Source organism: Vespula vulgaris, chromosome 18, assembly GCF_905475345.1.
Source record: "Vespula vulgaris chromosome 18, iyVesVulg1.1, whole genome shotgun sequence".
Lineage (NCBI taxonomy): Eukaryota > Metazoa > Arthropoda > Insecta > Hymenoptera > Vespidae > Vespula > Vespula vulgaris.
The window spans coordinates 3,005,560-3,022,010 of NC_066603.1; the positions used below are offsets into that span (position 1 = coordinate 3,005,560).

The 16,451-nt window shown below is 27.2% G+C and overlaps 3 protein-coding genes across 9 annotated transcripts; 1 reads left to right on the top strand and 2 right to left on the bottom strand.

The window, feature by feature from the left end:
- Positions 1–78: 78 nt before the first annotated feature.
- Positions 79–7,557, bottom strand: LOC127070463 (transmembrane protein 268). Of its 3 annotated transcripts, XM_051008481.1 has the most exons (7): positions 7,391–7,552; positions 5,942–6,671; positions 5,468–5,848; positions 5,212–5,376; positions 3,393–3,588; positions 1,082–1,164; positions 79–764 (listed from the first exon to the last, which is right to left on the bottom strand). In XM_051008481.1, exons 2-6 carry the CDS (start codon positions 6,542–6,544, stop codon positions 1,121–1,123), a joined length of 1,389 nt encoding a protein of 462 aa, XP_050864438.1. In that variant the 5' UTR covers positions 6,545–6,671; positions 7,391–7,552; the 3' UTR covers positions 79–764; positions 1,082–1,120. The 3 variants fall into 3 exon arrangements, with proteins under 3 accessions (XP_050864438.1, XP_050864437.1, XP_050864439.1); XM_051008480.1 differs by lacking the exon at positions 1,082–1,164 and having other exon boundaries at positions 80–764; positions 7,391–7,553; XM_051008482.1 differs by lacking the exons at positions 79–764; positions 1,082–1,164 and having other exon boundaries at positions 3,379–5,042; positions 7,391–7,557.
- Positions 7,558–8,561: 1,004 nt separating this feature from the next.
- On the top strand, positions 8,562–11,541 carry LOC127070466 (tetratricopeptide repeat protein 19 homolog, mitochondrial). Of its 4 annotated transcripts, XM_051008487.1 has the most exons (5): positions 8,565–8,879; positions 8,964–9,255; positions 9,331–9,593; positions 9,672–9,979; positions 10,059–11,541. In XM_051008487.1, exons 2-5 carry the CDS (start codon positions 8,968–8,970, stop codon positions 10,250–10,252), a joined length of 1,053 nt encoding a protein of 350 aa, XP_050864444.1. In that variant the 5' UTR covers positions 8,565–8,879; positions 8,964–8,967; the 3' UTR covers positions 10,253–11,541. The 4 variants fall into 4 exon arrangements, with proteins under 4 accessions (XP_050864447.1, XP_050864444.1, XP_050864443.1 ...); XM_051008490.1 differs by having other exon boundaries at positions 8,562–9,255; positions 10,063–10,225; XM_051008486.1 differs by having other exon boundaries at positions 8,565–9,255.
- LOC127070461 (striatin-4) lies at positions 10,903–16,265 on the bottom strand. 2 transcript variants are annotated; one of them, XM_051008477.1, is made up of 11 exons: positions 15,542–16,265; positions 14,703–14,806; positions 14,381–14,569; positions 14,085–14,262; positions 13,684–13,845; positions 13,474–13,576; positions 13,226–13,347; positions 12,839–13,017; positions 12,403–12,740; positions 11,992–12,303; positions 10,903–11,895 (listed from the first exon to the last, which is right to left on the bottom strand). In XM_051008477.1, exons 1-11 carry the CDS (start codon positions 15,806–15,808, stop codon positions 11,726–11,728), a joined length of 2,124 nt encoding a protein of 707 aa, XP_050864434.1. In that variant the 5' UTR covers positions 15,809–16,265; the 3' UTR covers positions 10,903–11,725. The 2 variants fall into 2 exon arrangements, with proteins under 2 accessions (XP_050864434.1, XP_050864433.1); XM_051008476.1 differs by having other exon boundaries at positions 14,079–14,262.
- Between the last annotated feature and the right edge of the window lie 186 nt (positions 16,266–16,451).

A 16,451-nucleotide genomic window follows, 5' to 3' on the forward strand; every position in this document is an offset into this window, starting at 1 on the left:
TGAATAAGATGTGTAAAATATTGTGTATTTTATAATTCTACATATAAATGTAAATATATATCGCTGCTAAATATTGTGCGATTATTGTAAATAAGGCACTATTTATTCTTTTAATATGTGTAAACGACATTGATACGTAGTATTTCATAAAAAATTTTAATATTATTTGTATTTGCTTCAAATAGTTATAAACTATAAAATTTACTTTATACTATTCTTTATCATAGTAAACAGTTTTTATAGAGCCATTGATTGTATTAGATAACATTTTATTTTGGAATTTTTGTTTTTCTGTTATTCTATGTATAATAAATATTTATATACTGTTTTATATACTTTTAGAATTTTTTTTAAATAATTATTTTCATTGTGTTTTATAGATGTATCTTTTGCAATAATTGGTTATTAAGTGCAACACTGCAATATGTATCCTTGTGGTATTATAAACTGCTAATAGTTCTATCATTTTCCTATATTGAAATATGAAAATGTACTTTAAAGTGCTTTTGATCAATATTCTTCTTATTATTTTTTTACTAAATCTTTTTATATATTTATTTTATAAACGTTTTTAAATTCTTATTAAATATCATGATAATTCTTTTTGGTGCTTATACCTTACTTAGGTATATCAATTAAAATGCATTTATAAAAATGGAATAATTAGCAAAAAAAGTGACAAAGAAATCAGTGAGTTGGTAATACATCAAATCGAACCATAGGATCATTGAGATAAGCACACCATGTGAAACCAGGTGGATATCCTGAAAAAGTCATGCATATCTTGTATTAGTTTAGTACACACTATATACAATATCATGTAAGTAAATTAAAATCATATTAAACGTCCAAATGAATTAAAAATTAATAGACTGTTAATTGTTAACTAATTAATATTAATAGAATTATGAAAAGATCTGTTAAGATTTGCTTTATTTATTTTAAACCTAAAAAAGAAAATTAAAAACATTCATGAAGTTGTAACATAAACCATTAGTAAAAATTGTTTAATGTAACTGATAATTTTGCATGTAGTATATATACAAGTGATTAGCACATAAAATATATATACAATACTTACGTAATATCATACATTTAATAGTTTTTATAAAGTTTTGATTCAATGGCGAGATATAACAGGAAGTTCCAGCACCTTTTGTCCAGCTGCATGCATTAATTAATTATATGTTAATTACATGACAGGATTGTTTTTTTGTTTAGAAAAATTAATTTAATAAGCGAAAATAAATATAACATGCTTAAAGAGCAATAAAATAGCATAGATAAATATTAGTCATTTAAAAGATATAGGCTGTGTTAAAAATGAAATTTAGCACTTGTTTAAACATTCAATATAATAATATATTTTTTTCTATATAAGAATACAATAGCATAGAAGAAGAAATACACACGCGTATATTTTTCAAGTATAAAACACGCGCACGCAAAATGTTATAAATGTATAACGTTTCGAATTAGGAAATGATATTTTACTCTTATGTAATAAAATCTTTATTTCTTGTGCTTTCTTATGTATGGCATAGTTGAAAATACATACCCACATATGTATATGTGTTTTCAATTTTAAGTACTTGGACCTCAGAAAAAAATATATATATAAGTATATATATTTCTTCATGATTTAAACAAATGATTTATTCTTGAAGAGAGACATTCATGTTACGTTGTGCCATCATAATTAATAATAAAAATCAATTATCCAACTGTGAGCATCGTATGTATGTAAAGATACAATGAATTATGCAATAGAACAAACTATATATATGCTATATATTTTTAGAGATGTAGAAAAACGTAAAAATAAAAGAAATATAAAAAAATATGCATCTTTCTTCTATCCATGCCTGATGGTAACATATGTGTAGCTTGACTCAGTTGCAATGCTCATCGTACGTACATACGAAAGTCGCACGCACGCACAGATACAAATAACAATTTTTATAACAATGTGTAAAAATGATTTATATATATATATATTCTATTGTATAAAAATTACTGTTTAAAATTCAATTTTATGAAGTTCAATGTAGATATTACCTACAACTGTTTTATAGATTTTTTCATATTTATAATCATGATCTTATACCAATCAATAATTCTCACTTTTAGGACGGAAATAATAAACATCAATTTTAATCTTTGTATACATATTGAAATGTACTTAAGTAAACTTTATGATTTTAATCTACTATTATCATAGTTCATATCAATATAGATAAAATTTAATGTTCTTAAACTATTCGGGAATGATTGGGGTATGATTCTCCCTTAAAAAGAACATGAGTTTACTTAACCATATGTAAATTTTTTATAGATATTATATATTACAATATTCTATTTTATTTTTCGTTAAATAATTCAATTTTAACGTAAATGATGTGCTCGTATATTTATGAAATTCTAAATCAATTAAACTTTTTGATTTCAATATTGTAACAAAGAATAATTAAAAATATATATTAAAATAAACTAAAATAAAACAATTCTTTTTAAATAAAAATAGCGAATGAATACTATTATATATATATTTAAAAATAATAAAGTAAAATCAAATTAAAATTCAGCATAAAAATCAGTCTTAGACAAAATGTGAAATATCTTTTTATATAAAATTCTTGTAATTTCTTAGATATTTACCATCATTGAATGATCAATATGTTAATATCATAATAGACATTAAAATATGAGTTAACATATACTTAATCAATATATTAATATGGCAAATACTATAATGGCTTACAATTTTTGTTAATATGTTTATCAGACAAATTATATGTAATAAATACATATATATCTGCAGTAAGAAACAACAGCAAGTAGATTATCAATAAGTAAATAAAACATATTTTTGTTCAATAAATAACAGGAAAAGAATTTAATAGTTACAAAAATTAAGACAATTTTTTTTTCATATAAACAACAAAATTAAAAAAAATGTAGATCTAAATAATACTTTAGAATATTGATCTTTCATGTAAGTAAATGATATAAAAATATTTTAATTTTTAATATATTTTGCTTTATGTGTTATTGAACACATTATAGCCATTAAGAATTCAAATATATAATCCTTAATGATTATTGATAATAAATGGCAATTATATATCATACTATATTATTCTATAATGATAAGTTTATCATGTAATATGATATATCTTATTATTATTAATAAGAAAAATATATAGCAAAAGTAATATAAATTGCATTATAACTGATAGAGAAATAACTTTTTGAAAGATCATTTTAATGCACTTGATAAAATATAGCTTTAAGTAGTTTTTTTCAGGTGCACTATGACATGTTTATAATCTATTGTGATTACCTAAAGTTAAAGTCTGGTAAAAAAAAAAACCTTGATAACGTTAACTTGCCTCTAGGTTTGTATTTTAGATGATCCTCAATGAATTGACAAGGGCAACGGGCGGAGACGCAGTGACGTGGTGGTACAGAAAGGCCTGCGATGCTTCTATTACGATCCTGTGAGTCTATAACCAAATCAAGTCTGCGACGCACAAAGTGACGTGCCCATCGAGAAGCATACCTCAGCAACAGCAACTCCGCCCGTTCCTGCCAACACATACTATCATCATTCAGTATTCAGATCGGCATTTGATTTATTGACATAATAATCTTCAGTTTATATCCTAAAAGTTTTTTTTTTTCAAACATGACAACAATAACAATTTTTTTTATATAAAATCTAAAACAATATAGGAGGAAAAAAATGCCATTTAATATAAATTAATTTTCATATTGCAATATGAAAATATAAAATGAAAAATAAGTATTCATTCGCTATTTTATAAGTTAAATATTTCAAAACATTTTTTTTTCTGAAAAGAAAAAGAAGAAAAAACGATAATAATAATGATGAAAAAATTCTTATTTGATTAATTAATTGATAATTTTTATAGAATAAAATTTATATTAATAATTTAATTTGTTAAAAGAGTTAGTATACTTATGTATTATATAAGTACTATGTAAAATTATACAGAATATTCATACCGTTTTGTTTATTAAGTACTTATTTTCTTTTCAATTTATAATCTTGGAAGTTATATCATAATAATTATATTAACTTTTATTCAATTTAAACGTTTTCTTAATTAAAAATTTACTCCCATTACCAAAATATATATTAGAATGTTATGCTATTAATTAGTTATGGATTGTTTTAAGGTAACACAAATTGCATTGTTCATTGTTTGTATACTAACAGGATATTCAAATGTAATTGTATAAGTACAATTACTTTTTATGACAATATTTTTTCATTTTGCATATAGAAATAGTAGAACTGTTATGTTTGTAAAAAATATAAAATCCTAACTGCTATAATTGTCTACAAGACATAAAACTCAATATTTAAGAATGATTTAAATACCAAAAAAATTACTTAAGAATAAACTACCTATATAATATCTGTTTTATAATATTATAGTACTACTTTTACTGCACATGTACACAGAGGTCATAAGAGTTATTATTTTGATATTGGTCAGTGCAAATGAAGCATTAAATAAAAACAAAATGTAGATTTCACAAAAAATCTATGATAAAGTAAAATATAATTCAGAATAAAGAATACCTTAATGAAACTCTTACTTGTAATATAAAAAAAAAATGTCTTTGTAATATTAGGTAAATATATATGTATATGTGTACACGCACACACATATATATATATATACATATACACATTCTACCGTATATTTAACTTTATAACTTCATAAATTCTTATAATAACTATTGTACATAAGTACATGTGCATAAGTTTATTATTCTCATATGCCCCTATCTCTTAAAAAACTACTCCATCTAGGACAAAAATCTCTGCCCTGTATACGTGGCTTGTTACGCAACCATTCTTCAACATATTGACATGGACACAAAGCAGATGCAATATGACGTGGGGAAGAAGGATTCCCATCTTCATCGACCGTCCAATCCAGACGTCGACGTAAGTAATCCTTTGCCCAACGTTGCACGTAACGGCATAATACTTGTTCACTTTTACCCTAGTATTTTATTTTAATTTATAGTACTACATATATAATATCGAAAATTATTAAATTAATATTTGTGTGTGAAGAAATTAATGCATCAAATTTATATTTTGACTATAACAATTTAACAATTATTTTTTAATTTAAAAGTATTTATAAAATGAGAAAATGTGTAATTTACCTGTTTCCGGGAAATTCGAGTTGTTGTACTTCCTTGTATTACAATATCACTATCATCAATATCCATTCGTTGCTGTAACTCTCTTTTGCGCTGTGTATCATTTTCGTTACTTCTAATTGTTCTTCCTTCACATTCTTCACGTTCGATCACCTCTTGGAGTTTTTTCTAATAAAATTATTTCTGTATTACTGCTAGCAAATATATACAAATATGTCTATAACAGTTGTTACTTATAAGAATAATAAAAGACACTTACTATGCAGTCTGTAGTATCAAAATATATGAAACAGAGATTAACTTTATGGCAGGATATTTTTCCTCTGTCATCCAATCCAAGTAATATCTTATGTCGTAATAAATGCTTATTAACTTGTGCCATACATTTTTCCAGATTATGATTCAATTTTATTTTAATAAACATGCAAAAGAATATTGCAGCTGCATTCAGGACTAGCCACATGACGCCAAGCCCAAACAATGTAAGGCCAGTTACTCCAGAAAAGAGCAAACCAAGCAATACGACAAATGCAGTAAATATCCAAAGGACAAGTATTCTTTTATAGCATACATTATACATATTGAAACGTACATCATTTACAAGCAATTCCATTATATGCACATAGTCCTCAACAGTAAGCTGCAGTATATATGTATACATGTATATCAATTTGTTTTTCAATATTTTTATCATATAACAGTAATTTAAAAAAGAAATTATAATAATATTTACCGTTAATCCTTGTGCCATTAATTCTTCTGGAACTAATTCTGGTCTAAATCTAGCTGGAGTTATCCAAGGCCATCTGGTATTAACTGGTAAAAGCGTAACAATAGTATCACCATTTGCAAATCCTTGTCTAATGTTTCCAATGGGCGTACTTATAACATTACTAGGATTATTCCTGCCATTAGATACATCTCGTAAATCCACTGTTTTTAAAGAAGCACTTTTTGGATCTGTAGTTTTAATATCGGACGGAACATTAAGATCTGTACTCTCAGAGACAATGGATCGACTTAATCCTGATCTATCTAAATTAATTTGGACGGATTCTGTTGCTATCACAGCACCACTATATTCATTATTTGTTTTATTTATCACTTCTAAATTTTCAACTGTTTTTCCAATCTTATCAACATTTATTGTAACAGATTCTGGCTTTATCACTGCTGGAGTATTTTTTTGCACTTTATTTACATATTTTGATTCATCTTTAGACACTGTTTCGCTTGGTTCTATCTCCTCTTCAAATTGGACCCAGTTTTTTGTTTTGGAAGTTATGTCAGAAGGACTGGCTTCCGATATATGATCAGTTGTATCTTGGGAATTCATGTTTATTATAAAAGTAATTGGATTTAATTAAAATAATACTTGTATCATCCAACTTTTTATTTATTTTTTTTTTAGAATTATTTGTATATTTCCCAGGTTTTTGACAATATAAGACTCTTCTTCTAATCTGTAAGTAAACAATTAAAGAATACGATAATATCATAAAAGTTTTGATAAATAATTGACAATTGTATAAAAACATAATTCTCATGTTTCAACGTCAACTTGAGAAATCTTAACGCAAATAAGGTAATAATTAGTAGGTATAAAAAAGTCATCAAATAACGTACGTTTTATCGAAAAATCATTTTACTACGCAATAACGCGTGACTGGATGATAAACGCTAAAGAATAAAACAAGTCTTAATATACTTAACTGTTAAAACATATTCGTCCTTATTATATATTAAAAAAAAAAAAAAGAAAAAAAAAAGAAAATGGACAGATAAAATAATTGTAAAATACTTGGAAAAAATAACGAACATTCACGAAGATAAAAGCACTAATTCTAAGATGATACAAATCGACATATGTTCATATAAGAACATTTAAAAAAAATTAACGACCACGATGACCATTTCTCAATTATAAAATAAATTATTTCTGATGATATATTAAGCATATATGTATATACATATTATTGACATTCGAATAATAGAAATAAAATATGAGCCGAAATGAAAGAAAATTTGTGCACTTCTCGACACTTGTGTTTGCCTATATAGAAATTTCTACATTTTTTTTTTTTTATTCCTATACAAATCCTTGGTAACATTAATTTTACACTTGATTTTTCTTCGAATAATATTACAATCGTAAGTTACAGAATTATTTTTCGAAACGTACCTGCTGCGATACAACCTGTCTCATGACCGCGAGGTGAAAAAGTACGTAATGTACGACATCAAGGTATATGACATGGAAGATGAGGTGAGGCTAGGGAGGGGAATAAATAAAGGACACAATACGTAAGCATACGACTCCACCCTCCCCACTCCATCCCTTTACAGTCCTGTTTCCAATGATATGCACATCTCTCTTTCCCACTCCCTCTCTTTTTTCCCTCTCTGTTTCTCTTATTCACTCTCTCTCCTCTATACAATTATTCTCCCATCAAACTAGGCAACGACTATCAATTGTACTGCATACGAAATTACTTCTTTCCGACAGTATTCTTATAATATCTATCCTTTTATTTTTTTAATCATTCTTTCGTTTAGCTTTATATTCTTATTTTTGCATCATTTTTTATTTATTTGAAAATATAGTGACAGGGAAAAGTTTTTAAATTATTGCAACGGTTTTTACATTCTTCAGATTAATCTTTCTTTAGAAAAAATCTTGAATGGATTAATCCGATACGATAATGATGTAATCGATTTAAGATAAAATTCTTTTTTATTGGTTAATTGATTATTATACAATTTTGAGTCTATTAATAAGAATATGATAACAACACACACATATATTAATAACGATTTATTATCATTATTGTTTTGATAAAAAAGAAATCTATGTAGATAAAAAATTTGTCTTTTGATAAGAACGATGTAAATATTATGTACTGTACTGAATTAAAATCACATAATCTTGTTTATCTTGTGTGATTGCGTGATTCATAAAAACAATTTTTAGATCGAAATATAAATTAATTTGCATATTTCTTTGTATAACCTAAAAATTATCTATTCTTATAAATATGAATTGGAATGTAATATTTGACAATAGTTGATTATTTTTAATCGATTATCATTTATTTTATAGTGAAATGATAAAAAGATAACAAATTTTTTATAGAATACGCATATAAAATAAGTAGAAATAATAAACTAATAAAATGTATTAATTTCTAAATATATATTTGCTTAACGGTTGTATACGTACTTATTTTTATAATTTATTAACAAAATTTATTTATCGATATATTATATTATTAGAACAAGAAAATTTCATTTGTCCAAAATGAAATAAATTATGTCCAGATAAACCAATACCGTGAGAGTAAATACATTCATACACGCATGTGCAATGCCTGTTGATTACAATGTTCTGTATTATAACTGATAAGTATAATATACATCTTTAATTTCAAGTCGGTGATTCCTTGATATATATAATTTGCCATATTATAAATGTTTCATGAAGTACATTAAAGACACAGTTATAAAAGAATAATATAAATAATATGATTACATAATTCACTAATTACAAAAAGTCATGGAATTTGTTAATGACATTGATTTATTAATACTAATGATTTACGGGTTTCGATATCATACTAATATTTATATGGCTGATTATTGAATAATAATAAAGCTAGGTGTTACTGATTATGGTAAACCAAAATTACTTTTAAAGTGTAAATAGATCTTTTATAAATGAATTTGTGTATCAATGTTACAATGGCAATATATTATAGACGAATGATGCTTAATGTGTCACGCCTGGTGGGAAGGCATATAAAATTAAATAATAATTTAAAAACTAATATACCGATAGTTTCTTATGGTCTTTCTGTCAATAACTTCAAATTTCAATATTTATATGAATCAAGCAATAGAAGTTATAATAACAATAATAAAAATGATAATACAACTTGTTACTATTTTCTTTTAAGTAGTCTATTTGGTTTTTTTAATTTTAAAGAAGAAGATGGAGAAGAAATTTCAGAACTTATTATAACAATTAAACGATCAATATTATCAATACAGGTTAAATATAATAAAATAATCTATTGGTATGTGTAACATATTATAGTTTTAATAATATTTTCATTTTCCTTATAGAGAAACGAATTTAAAAAAGCAGAACAGATGTTACATGTTGCTTTGAGACAAGCTCAGGCTTTACAGAATCAGAATGCTATTACTTACATTTATGATTTGATGGCTAATCTTGCATTTGAGACTAAACAATTAAAAAAAGCAGAAACTTTATTTTTGTTGGTTTTAGAAAGATTATTATCCAATGGCGTAACAGAAAATGATTTGAAAGTCATACATATTAGTTTAAAATTAGCAAATATATATGAGCAAACAGGAGATATGGAGTAAGCATGTTCTTTTAATTTAACTAACATTTGAAAAATATTTAATTTTATTACAAAACAAATAAAAAATTTTTACAGAAAAGCGGAGACTGGTTATAAATACTGTTTGGAAAATGTACAAATTTATGTAGATAATAATCCTAAAGATGAAAATGTATTAATATTATTGGCTATGACTTATGATTGGTATGCACAAATGCTTTTTTCTCAAGCAAGATATACAGATGCTTTTAAATACTTTGAACAATCTTATAACATATGTGTTAAAGTAAATGGTAGAGAACACGAGCAAACAGTGAATCTACTTAATTATTTAGGCACTGTAAGTTACAAGATGGAAGAATATGATAAAGCAATTGAATATTTAACTACTGCTACAGAAATAGGTAAATTATTGAATATATAAACATGTGTAGATTTACTTATTTTAATTAAAGGAATATAATATTAATATAATTCTTCTAGGAAGATCTTTGCCAGATATGATTCATATAGCTTCAGTTCATATTAATTTAGGGAATGTTTATTTAAAAAAAGGTTTATATCTTAATGCAAAGAAAGCTTGTTACGAAGGTCAAAGAATAGCTAAAAATAAAGAGGATGAAGAATCTCTAGTAGAAGCTAATAAATGTCTTGATGACATAAAGAAATTATTATAATCATAATTAATATTATTTTAAAAAGAGTTAATGTTATATTATAAAAATTATATAAAATTTATAAAAGGATGATGTAAAAAAACGATAAAAATAATAAAAAGTAGGAACAACTATTATTTTTATCCAAGAGAACTTTAATTCTATTAATATTAGATTAAATGTTCTATTCTATTTTTGTAACTGTAATATTTATTACATTTACTTTTAATCATTATATAATATAATCTAAAATGTATGTGAGAGAAAGTAACGTTCGAATATCTTAATTATTCTTCGATCATAAAAATATAACAGAAGTTAAAGTAAAATATTTTTCTACTTTACAATTTTAATTCCTATTATTTGCGTACGTTTAAATACAATATATCGCAAAGAAATTCTGTTAATTTCTCATATAATATTTAAAAGTATCTATATCTAATTAAATATTTGAGGTACAATTTTTAATCTAACAATTCTACAAACTTGTCAATATTACTTAATCTACCAGTGTAATTGAATAATATATAAAAGTATCTGAATACGCTTCGTACAATTAATTCTTCATTTCGTTTATTGCATGCAACTCGGGAGGTACATAATTTATTTGTAAGGATTGCAAATGATAAAATGACGGAATGAAAAATTTCAATAAAAAATGTTAATTATAATACGTTACACAGAGGTCTATTTTTAAATACAATATATTACAGAGAAACACACAATTATAATTTATTGTTATTAATATTATATCTATCATATTATAGTTATCTTAAAAGTATTTCTATTATTATTATTATTATTATTATTATTATTATTATTATTATTATTATTATTATCAGTATTAATATTATTATTACTATTATTATTAATATTATTTTTTATTATTATTATTGTTTCTGTAGTTGTTAACATATGCCGACCTTAATAAATTGAATATGTAAGGTAGCACGAAAAATATGTAACGGGAGACTAATGTTGCTGCATTTTTATAAGAACAGCTTCATCATCAATTATTATATTAATCTCCAGTACCTGTGCAACAGTAACTGTGATATCGGTAATAAATAGTTAACATAGGGATAAATATTACGCTACCGCGGCAGTGTGCTTCCTGGATTTTGGGTAAGGGGCTTTTATCCTCTAATTATCAGGACTATATCAACTAATATTCTACAGATAGACCCCTTTCCACTAACCCAAATTGTTGTATTATCTACTTACTGAAAATCGTATCAATAAGCAGCATGTATATGTAAAATTATTGTTTTTGATAAAAGGTGGTGACATGTTGAATTTATTTTATAACACGACAGCCTACGTTTTGACTCCAGTTTTTTCTTTTTTTCTTTTTTTTTTTTTAAACAGGTGTTTCAATGGTAAAGTGATAAATGCTACAACAAAATTGAACGTGTAATACATACGAGCAAAACTATCTAAAAGAATGAGTACAAAAATTGCTCAGTAGTAGAAATGTATATCTTGATTTACACTTCAAACAAATACTTTAGCAAGAGCATCAGCTCCTGCACTTGCGATAAATGGTCTTGATGGGTGGAACGCAACATCTAAAATACTTTCATCGAATTTCTTCCGATGCGCCGTTATTTCTTGAACACAAGTCTTATTATCCATGTTCCACAATCTTATACTGCAGTCATGACCTAAAAAAAGAAAAAATAATAATAATAATAATATTCACGTATCCAAAAATATTATCATGTATTTATATTAGAAAACAATGGACGTTAGAAACTTACTTCCTGAAAGTAAATAAAGACCATGAGGATCCACAGCAAGACTAGTGACTGCATCTAGATGTGCAACCATAGCATGAGCAAGAGTTGCAGAACGATGATCATAAAATCGAATATGTCGATCTTCATGTGCTGCTACAACTAGTGGCAAAGTTGGATGAGCCACAACACGATTTACACCTTTTGTTTCATTAGCTTCTAATCGAGCTATAACAGCATCAGTCTCAGAATCAAATAACACGCAAGCTCCTTCATATGCCACGACTAATTTGTGCGGTTCGTCCCGTATAAAATCAACAGATGTTGGTATTCCATCTATAAATAATTAAAATCATAAATACATTAAAACCATCTAGAAAAATAAAATATGTATGTGTACATATATATGTATATTATTAACATGGAATTACGGACCTTGTTCAGAGGTATAAGTGTTAAGAAGTGGTACTTTGCTTTGAGGACTCCAAAGTTTCACTGTTCCATCAGCACTGATAGATAACAACTGTGAACGAGGCTGATACATACTTAAGCCCCAGATGGCATCAGTGTGCCCAGTTAAAGTTTGGCTAAGGACACTTGGATCATACGAATCATATGGATCTATATTTGCAGATGGAAGTGTCCAACAATGAATCATACCATCTAAACCACCACTGTAGCAACGACTTCCAGTGCTATCCATAGCTAAACAAAGAACAGGACCTGTATGGGATCTGAAGGTATATAATGGCTCTACGTCTAGTGAAGCTGACCTACAAATAATAGAAAAATTATCATTATGTAATATTCTTTTAAGAATATATTTACAGTTTATTTATATTATGATTTTGTTAATATATATTTGACATACTTTTTGGCTGGTACAGTTTTGTGTAGATTCCACAGCTTTAATGTATGGTCGTCGCTTGCGGTTATAAGGACAGGATCTGTAGGATGGAAGACGAGTGCTCTAACAGCATCAAAGTGAGAGCGCAATGTATACTTTGCATTCCATGTCTTTCGATACGTTTCTTTTGTAGTTGTTACCATCTGCATTTAAAAAAGATTTTAATAGAAACATAACTAATGAAATTATTCTATTATTACATAATCTAATTGATCACATTAAAATATGTGAACTTACATATGAGTCCTTCCTCTATAACTTTTGATAATTCAAATATCTTACTTATGCAATAAATGTAACAATTTCAAAAGTTCATGTGAAAATACAAGTGATCTAAATATTACAACTTACATCGTATGATACTTCTGCTTCATTGTTTACACACAATTGCTCTAATTCTCCCAATTCCAATGTAGAATCACCTTCTTCAGTGGGACGCCTTGGATCTGTTTGTAAACCTCTGGGTAATGCGTCTATATATATATATATACATATATATATATATACATATAGAATAAAATAAGAAAAATAAATTAAAATCACCCTTTTTCGTTTATGATAAAAAAAAAAAAAATATAATGAATTTTAATAGTACTAACTCCAGCCTGGTGGTGGCGATTCTTCAGTTTGGGTGAGTAGATTTAGTTGATTTAATACTTCTTCTGCTTCAGCATCTACGTCTTCTGTTATAACAAATGATGCCTGAAAATGCACAAAATTTTATATAATACTAATTTATAATCTTTTACAAAAATAAAATAATAATGATAATGATAATAATAATAATAATAATAATAATTTGATATTACCTTATTTGACTTAGATTCTATATTTGTGTCATACATTTCATCTTCTACATCTCCTTCTCCTTCTTCCATGTCCATGTCTGTTTGTGGCAAGAACTCGAAACTTGCCATAACAGCTGCTTCTGTGTCTAATATCATTGCTTCTGCTATCGAAGAAGGCTGTTGCTGTAATTTTGAAGAAGAAATCAATTATGTTTAATATTAACTGCAAGACTTGTAAAAATAAATGTCTGTAAACTTGCCAGCATTTAAAGAAAAGTTTGTGTAGAAGAACGCATCTAACAAAAACTTTTATTTTAAGAATATATTGTAGTAAATATTAACTTGACGTACAATGATACCTGATGGAATAATAATTTAGGACAACAGTGTGAGTTAACACATATAATGCTATTTACCTCTACCTTTTTTCCTGGAGTTCTTCGCGTATTATTTTTTGCTTTAACAGATGACTCATTTCCATTTAAAGCTGGTGTGTTCATATCATCAGAGTCCGTGTTATTATTTAAACCAAGAAGAGATCGCACTCTGTTTGATCTTACATCTATTATTGTGTCAGTGTAGCCAATTTCTTGTAAATATCTGTAATACAATTGATTTATAATATTTAGCCAACATTGTACTATGCTATCATATAAAGACTATAACATTTGTTTTGTTTGATGTTCATATATTTCTTAATGTAGAAAATTATACTTACTGCCTTAGTAATTGACGACCCTGTTTCCAGCTAATGTTGCTAACAGACGTAAATGGTGCTTCTCCATCTCCACCACCACCACCACCTCCTTCTGTACTAGTGCAAGTACTACCCTCTTCATATAAAGGTGGCTTAACATCTCCTTGGATGACCAAGTCAGTTCCATATTTTAATTTGTGATACCTTGCTCTAGATATATAACATTATTTTACATTAGTAAAATAAACAAAAGTATCCATATGCAAAATATTATCAAAACTTGTATAAAAAGATAGATTTTAAAAAGTCTTGTATTTAATATGGTTTAATTTGACTAACTTACCGTTCCTGCTTTAGTGCATATTCCAACATTTTTATTCTCCTTACTAGGTCATTTTTCAAATTTTCTTGTCCTTTTCTTTCACCTTGTAAAAAAGCTATCCTAGCCTATAAGAAAAATATTAATTAAATAAACAAATTGTTGATGAAATACATAATATCTTTTGTTTCATCTGAAGTAATCAACAATAACACTAGTGTATTAATTATGTTCTTATCTATCAAGTAACTTTTTATAGTTATTTTTATACTGCTTTGATATAAACTTTTATAGCTTCAAAGACTCTTACTCCCTTTCCAGCCCCCTATTATTTCTTTTCTATATATCCCTTCCTGTCTCTGTCTCTGTCTCTGTCTCTGTCTCTGTCTCTCTCTCTCTCTCTCTCTCTCTCTATCTCTCTATCCTCCTCTGTTTCTATCTTCCTTTATCTCTACTCATTAAAGTTTTTCTTAATCTTTCTAATATCTCATTAAACCCAAGTTTATGAGTCTCACGTGCAATTCATATGAGAATAAATGAAAATTAAAAACATAAATTCTAGAAATATTGATAAATATTATTTCAGTTTAGGATTTGTACATCATTAGAAACATTTTTCTTTCTCTAAATAGATAACAAAAATATTGGAAAAAAATTTGTTAAAAAGTTTCACTTTCCAAGAAAATAAAAAAAATATAAAAATTATAAAAAACTCGAAAAGAATAATACTATAGCGGATCTTTGTGTACTATACTTCTTTATGTCCTGTCATATGACATGTGAAGTGATACTAAGATCGTAATAGTATAGTAAGTATTATGAGAATGACAATTTCTTATTGAAATAAATCAAGAAACGTTCACCTGAAACTCAGCTCTGTCAAGTTCCCATTGTGATCTTTCGAGTTCAAAACGAGCCCATTCGTGCTGAATGAAATGCAGAATACCAGGCATGGAGTATTGTGGTCTCTGATCCTTGGCATCACCATTGCTGCCATTGTCATTGCCTTGATGCTTGTTATTAGTGAGCGAAACGTTAGCACTACCAGATAATTGACCGTTGTGATTTTGCGACGCAGAACTGGAGTTCTCCTCCATCGTGGAACCACAAAACTGGCTGGGTACCTTCATTTCATGAAACGGCAGCCATTACAGCATCTCCTCTTTCCTCTAGAGCCCAAAGAGTGCTCTTCGGTCGGATAATATGTTTCGATCGAGTTTGAGAATAAGAAGTAATTATTACGCATGCGGCGGTGAAGGCAGCAGCCGATGTGCGGCCAAATTATAGCGATCTCTCTCTTTCCTTTCCCTCTCTCTTCTTCTTCTACTTCTTCTAATACTTCTCTACTCTTCTATTCTTTCTCCAACACGGATTTTTTTTCTATCCCTTATTCACGTTCACGAATAAAACATTGCGCACTATGTCGTTGGATGATTCAATCATATCGACATTGGTAATAATTATTTTTCAAGAAACTATTCTCTTTTTCTTTCCGTGTTGATGAGCCGCGCGGTTTTCACCGTGAGAGATTCGTGTATGCACATCACTTGGAAAACATGGGTGCGTACTCTCTCTCTCTCTCTCTTTCTCCCAACGGGAAGAATGATCGCAAGTGACATGCAGCTAAGCTTTCAGCCAATCACCGATTCAAATGAATTACAGCAGAAAGGGCGTTCTGATTGGTTCAAGGATTTCACGAACGTATCATTGACCAACCAATTGAAATATATATTCGATACTTTACATCGTTTGCCTTGTACCGTAAAGATATAT

Bases quoted from the DNA above. Each gene is read 5' to 3' on its own strand.
- LOC127070463 (XM_051008480.1), bottom strand. From the start codon at position 6,544: ATGAATTCCCAAGATACAACTGATCATATATCGGAAGCCAGTCCTTCT. The intron at 5,849-5,941 runs GTAAATATTATT...TATATACTGCAG, and splicing joins TAATGGCACAAGGATTAACG to CTTACTGTTGAGGACTATGT. The intron at 765-3,392 runs GCAAGTTAACGT...TGACTTTTTCAG, and splicing joins TCTAAAATACAAACCTAGAG to GATATCCACCTGGTTTCACA.
- LOC127070466 (XM_051008486.1), top strand. From the start codon at position 8,923: ATGAATTTGTGTATCAATGTTACAATGGCAATATATTATAGACGAATG. The intron at 9,256-9,330 runs GTTAAATATAAT...TTTTCCTTATAG, and splicing joins GATCAATATTATCAATACAG to AGAAACGAATTTAAAAAAGC. The intron at 9,594-9,671 runs GTAAGCATGTTC...AAATTTTTACAG, and splicing joins GAGCAAACAGGAGATATGGA to AAAAGCGGAGACTGGTTATA.
- LOC127070461 (XM_051008476.1), bottom strand. From the start codon at position 15,808: ATGAAGGTACCCAGCCAGTTTTGTGGTTCCACGATGGAGGAGAACTCC. The intron at 14,570-14,702 runs GTAAGTTAGTCA...TTATATATCTAG, and splicing joins TATGCACTAAAGCAGGAACG to AGCAAGGTATCACAAATTAA. The intron at 12,741-12,838 runs GTATGTCAAATA...TATTATTTGTAG, and splicing joins AAAACTGTACCAGCCAAAAA to GTCAGCTTCACTAGACGTAG.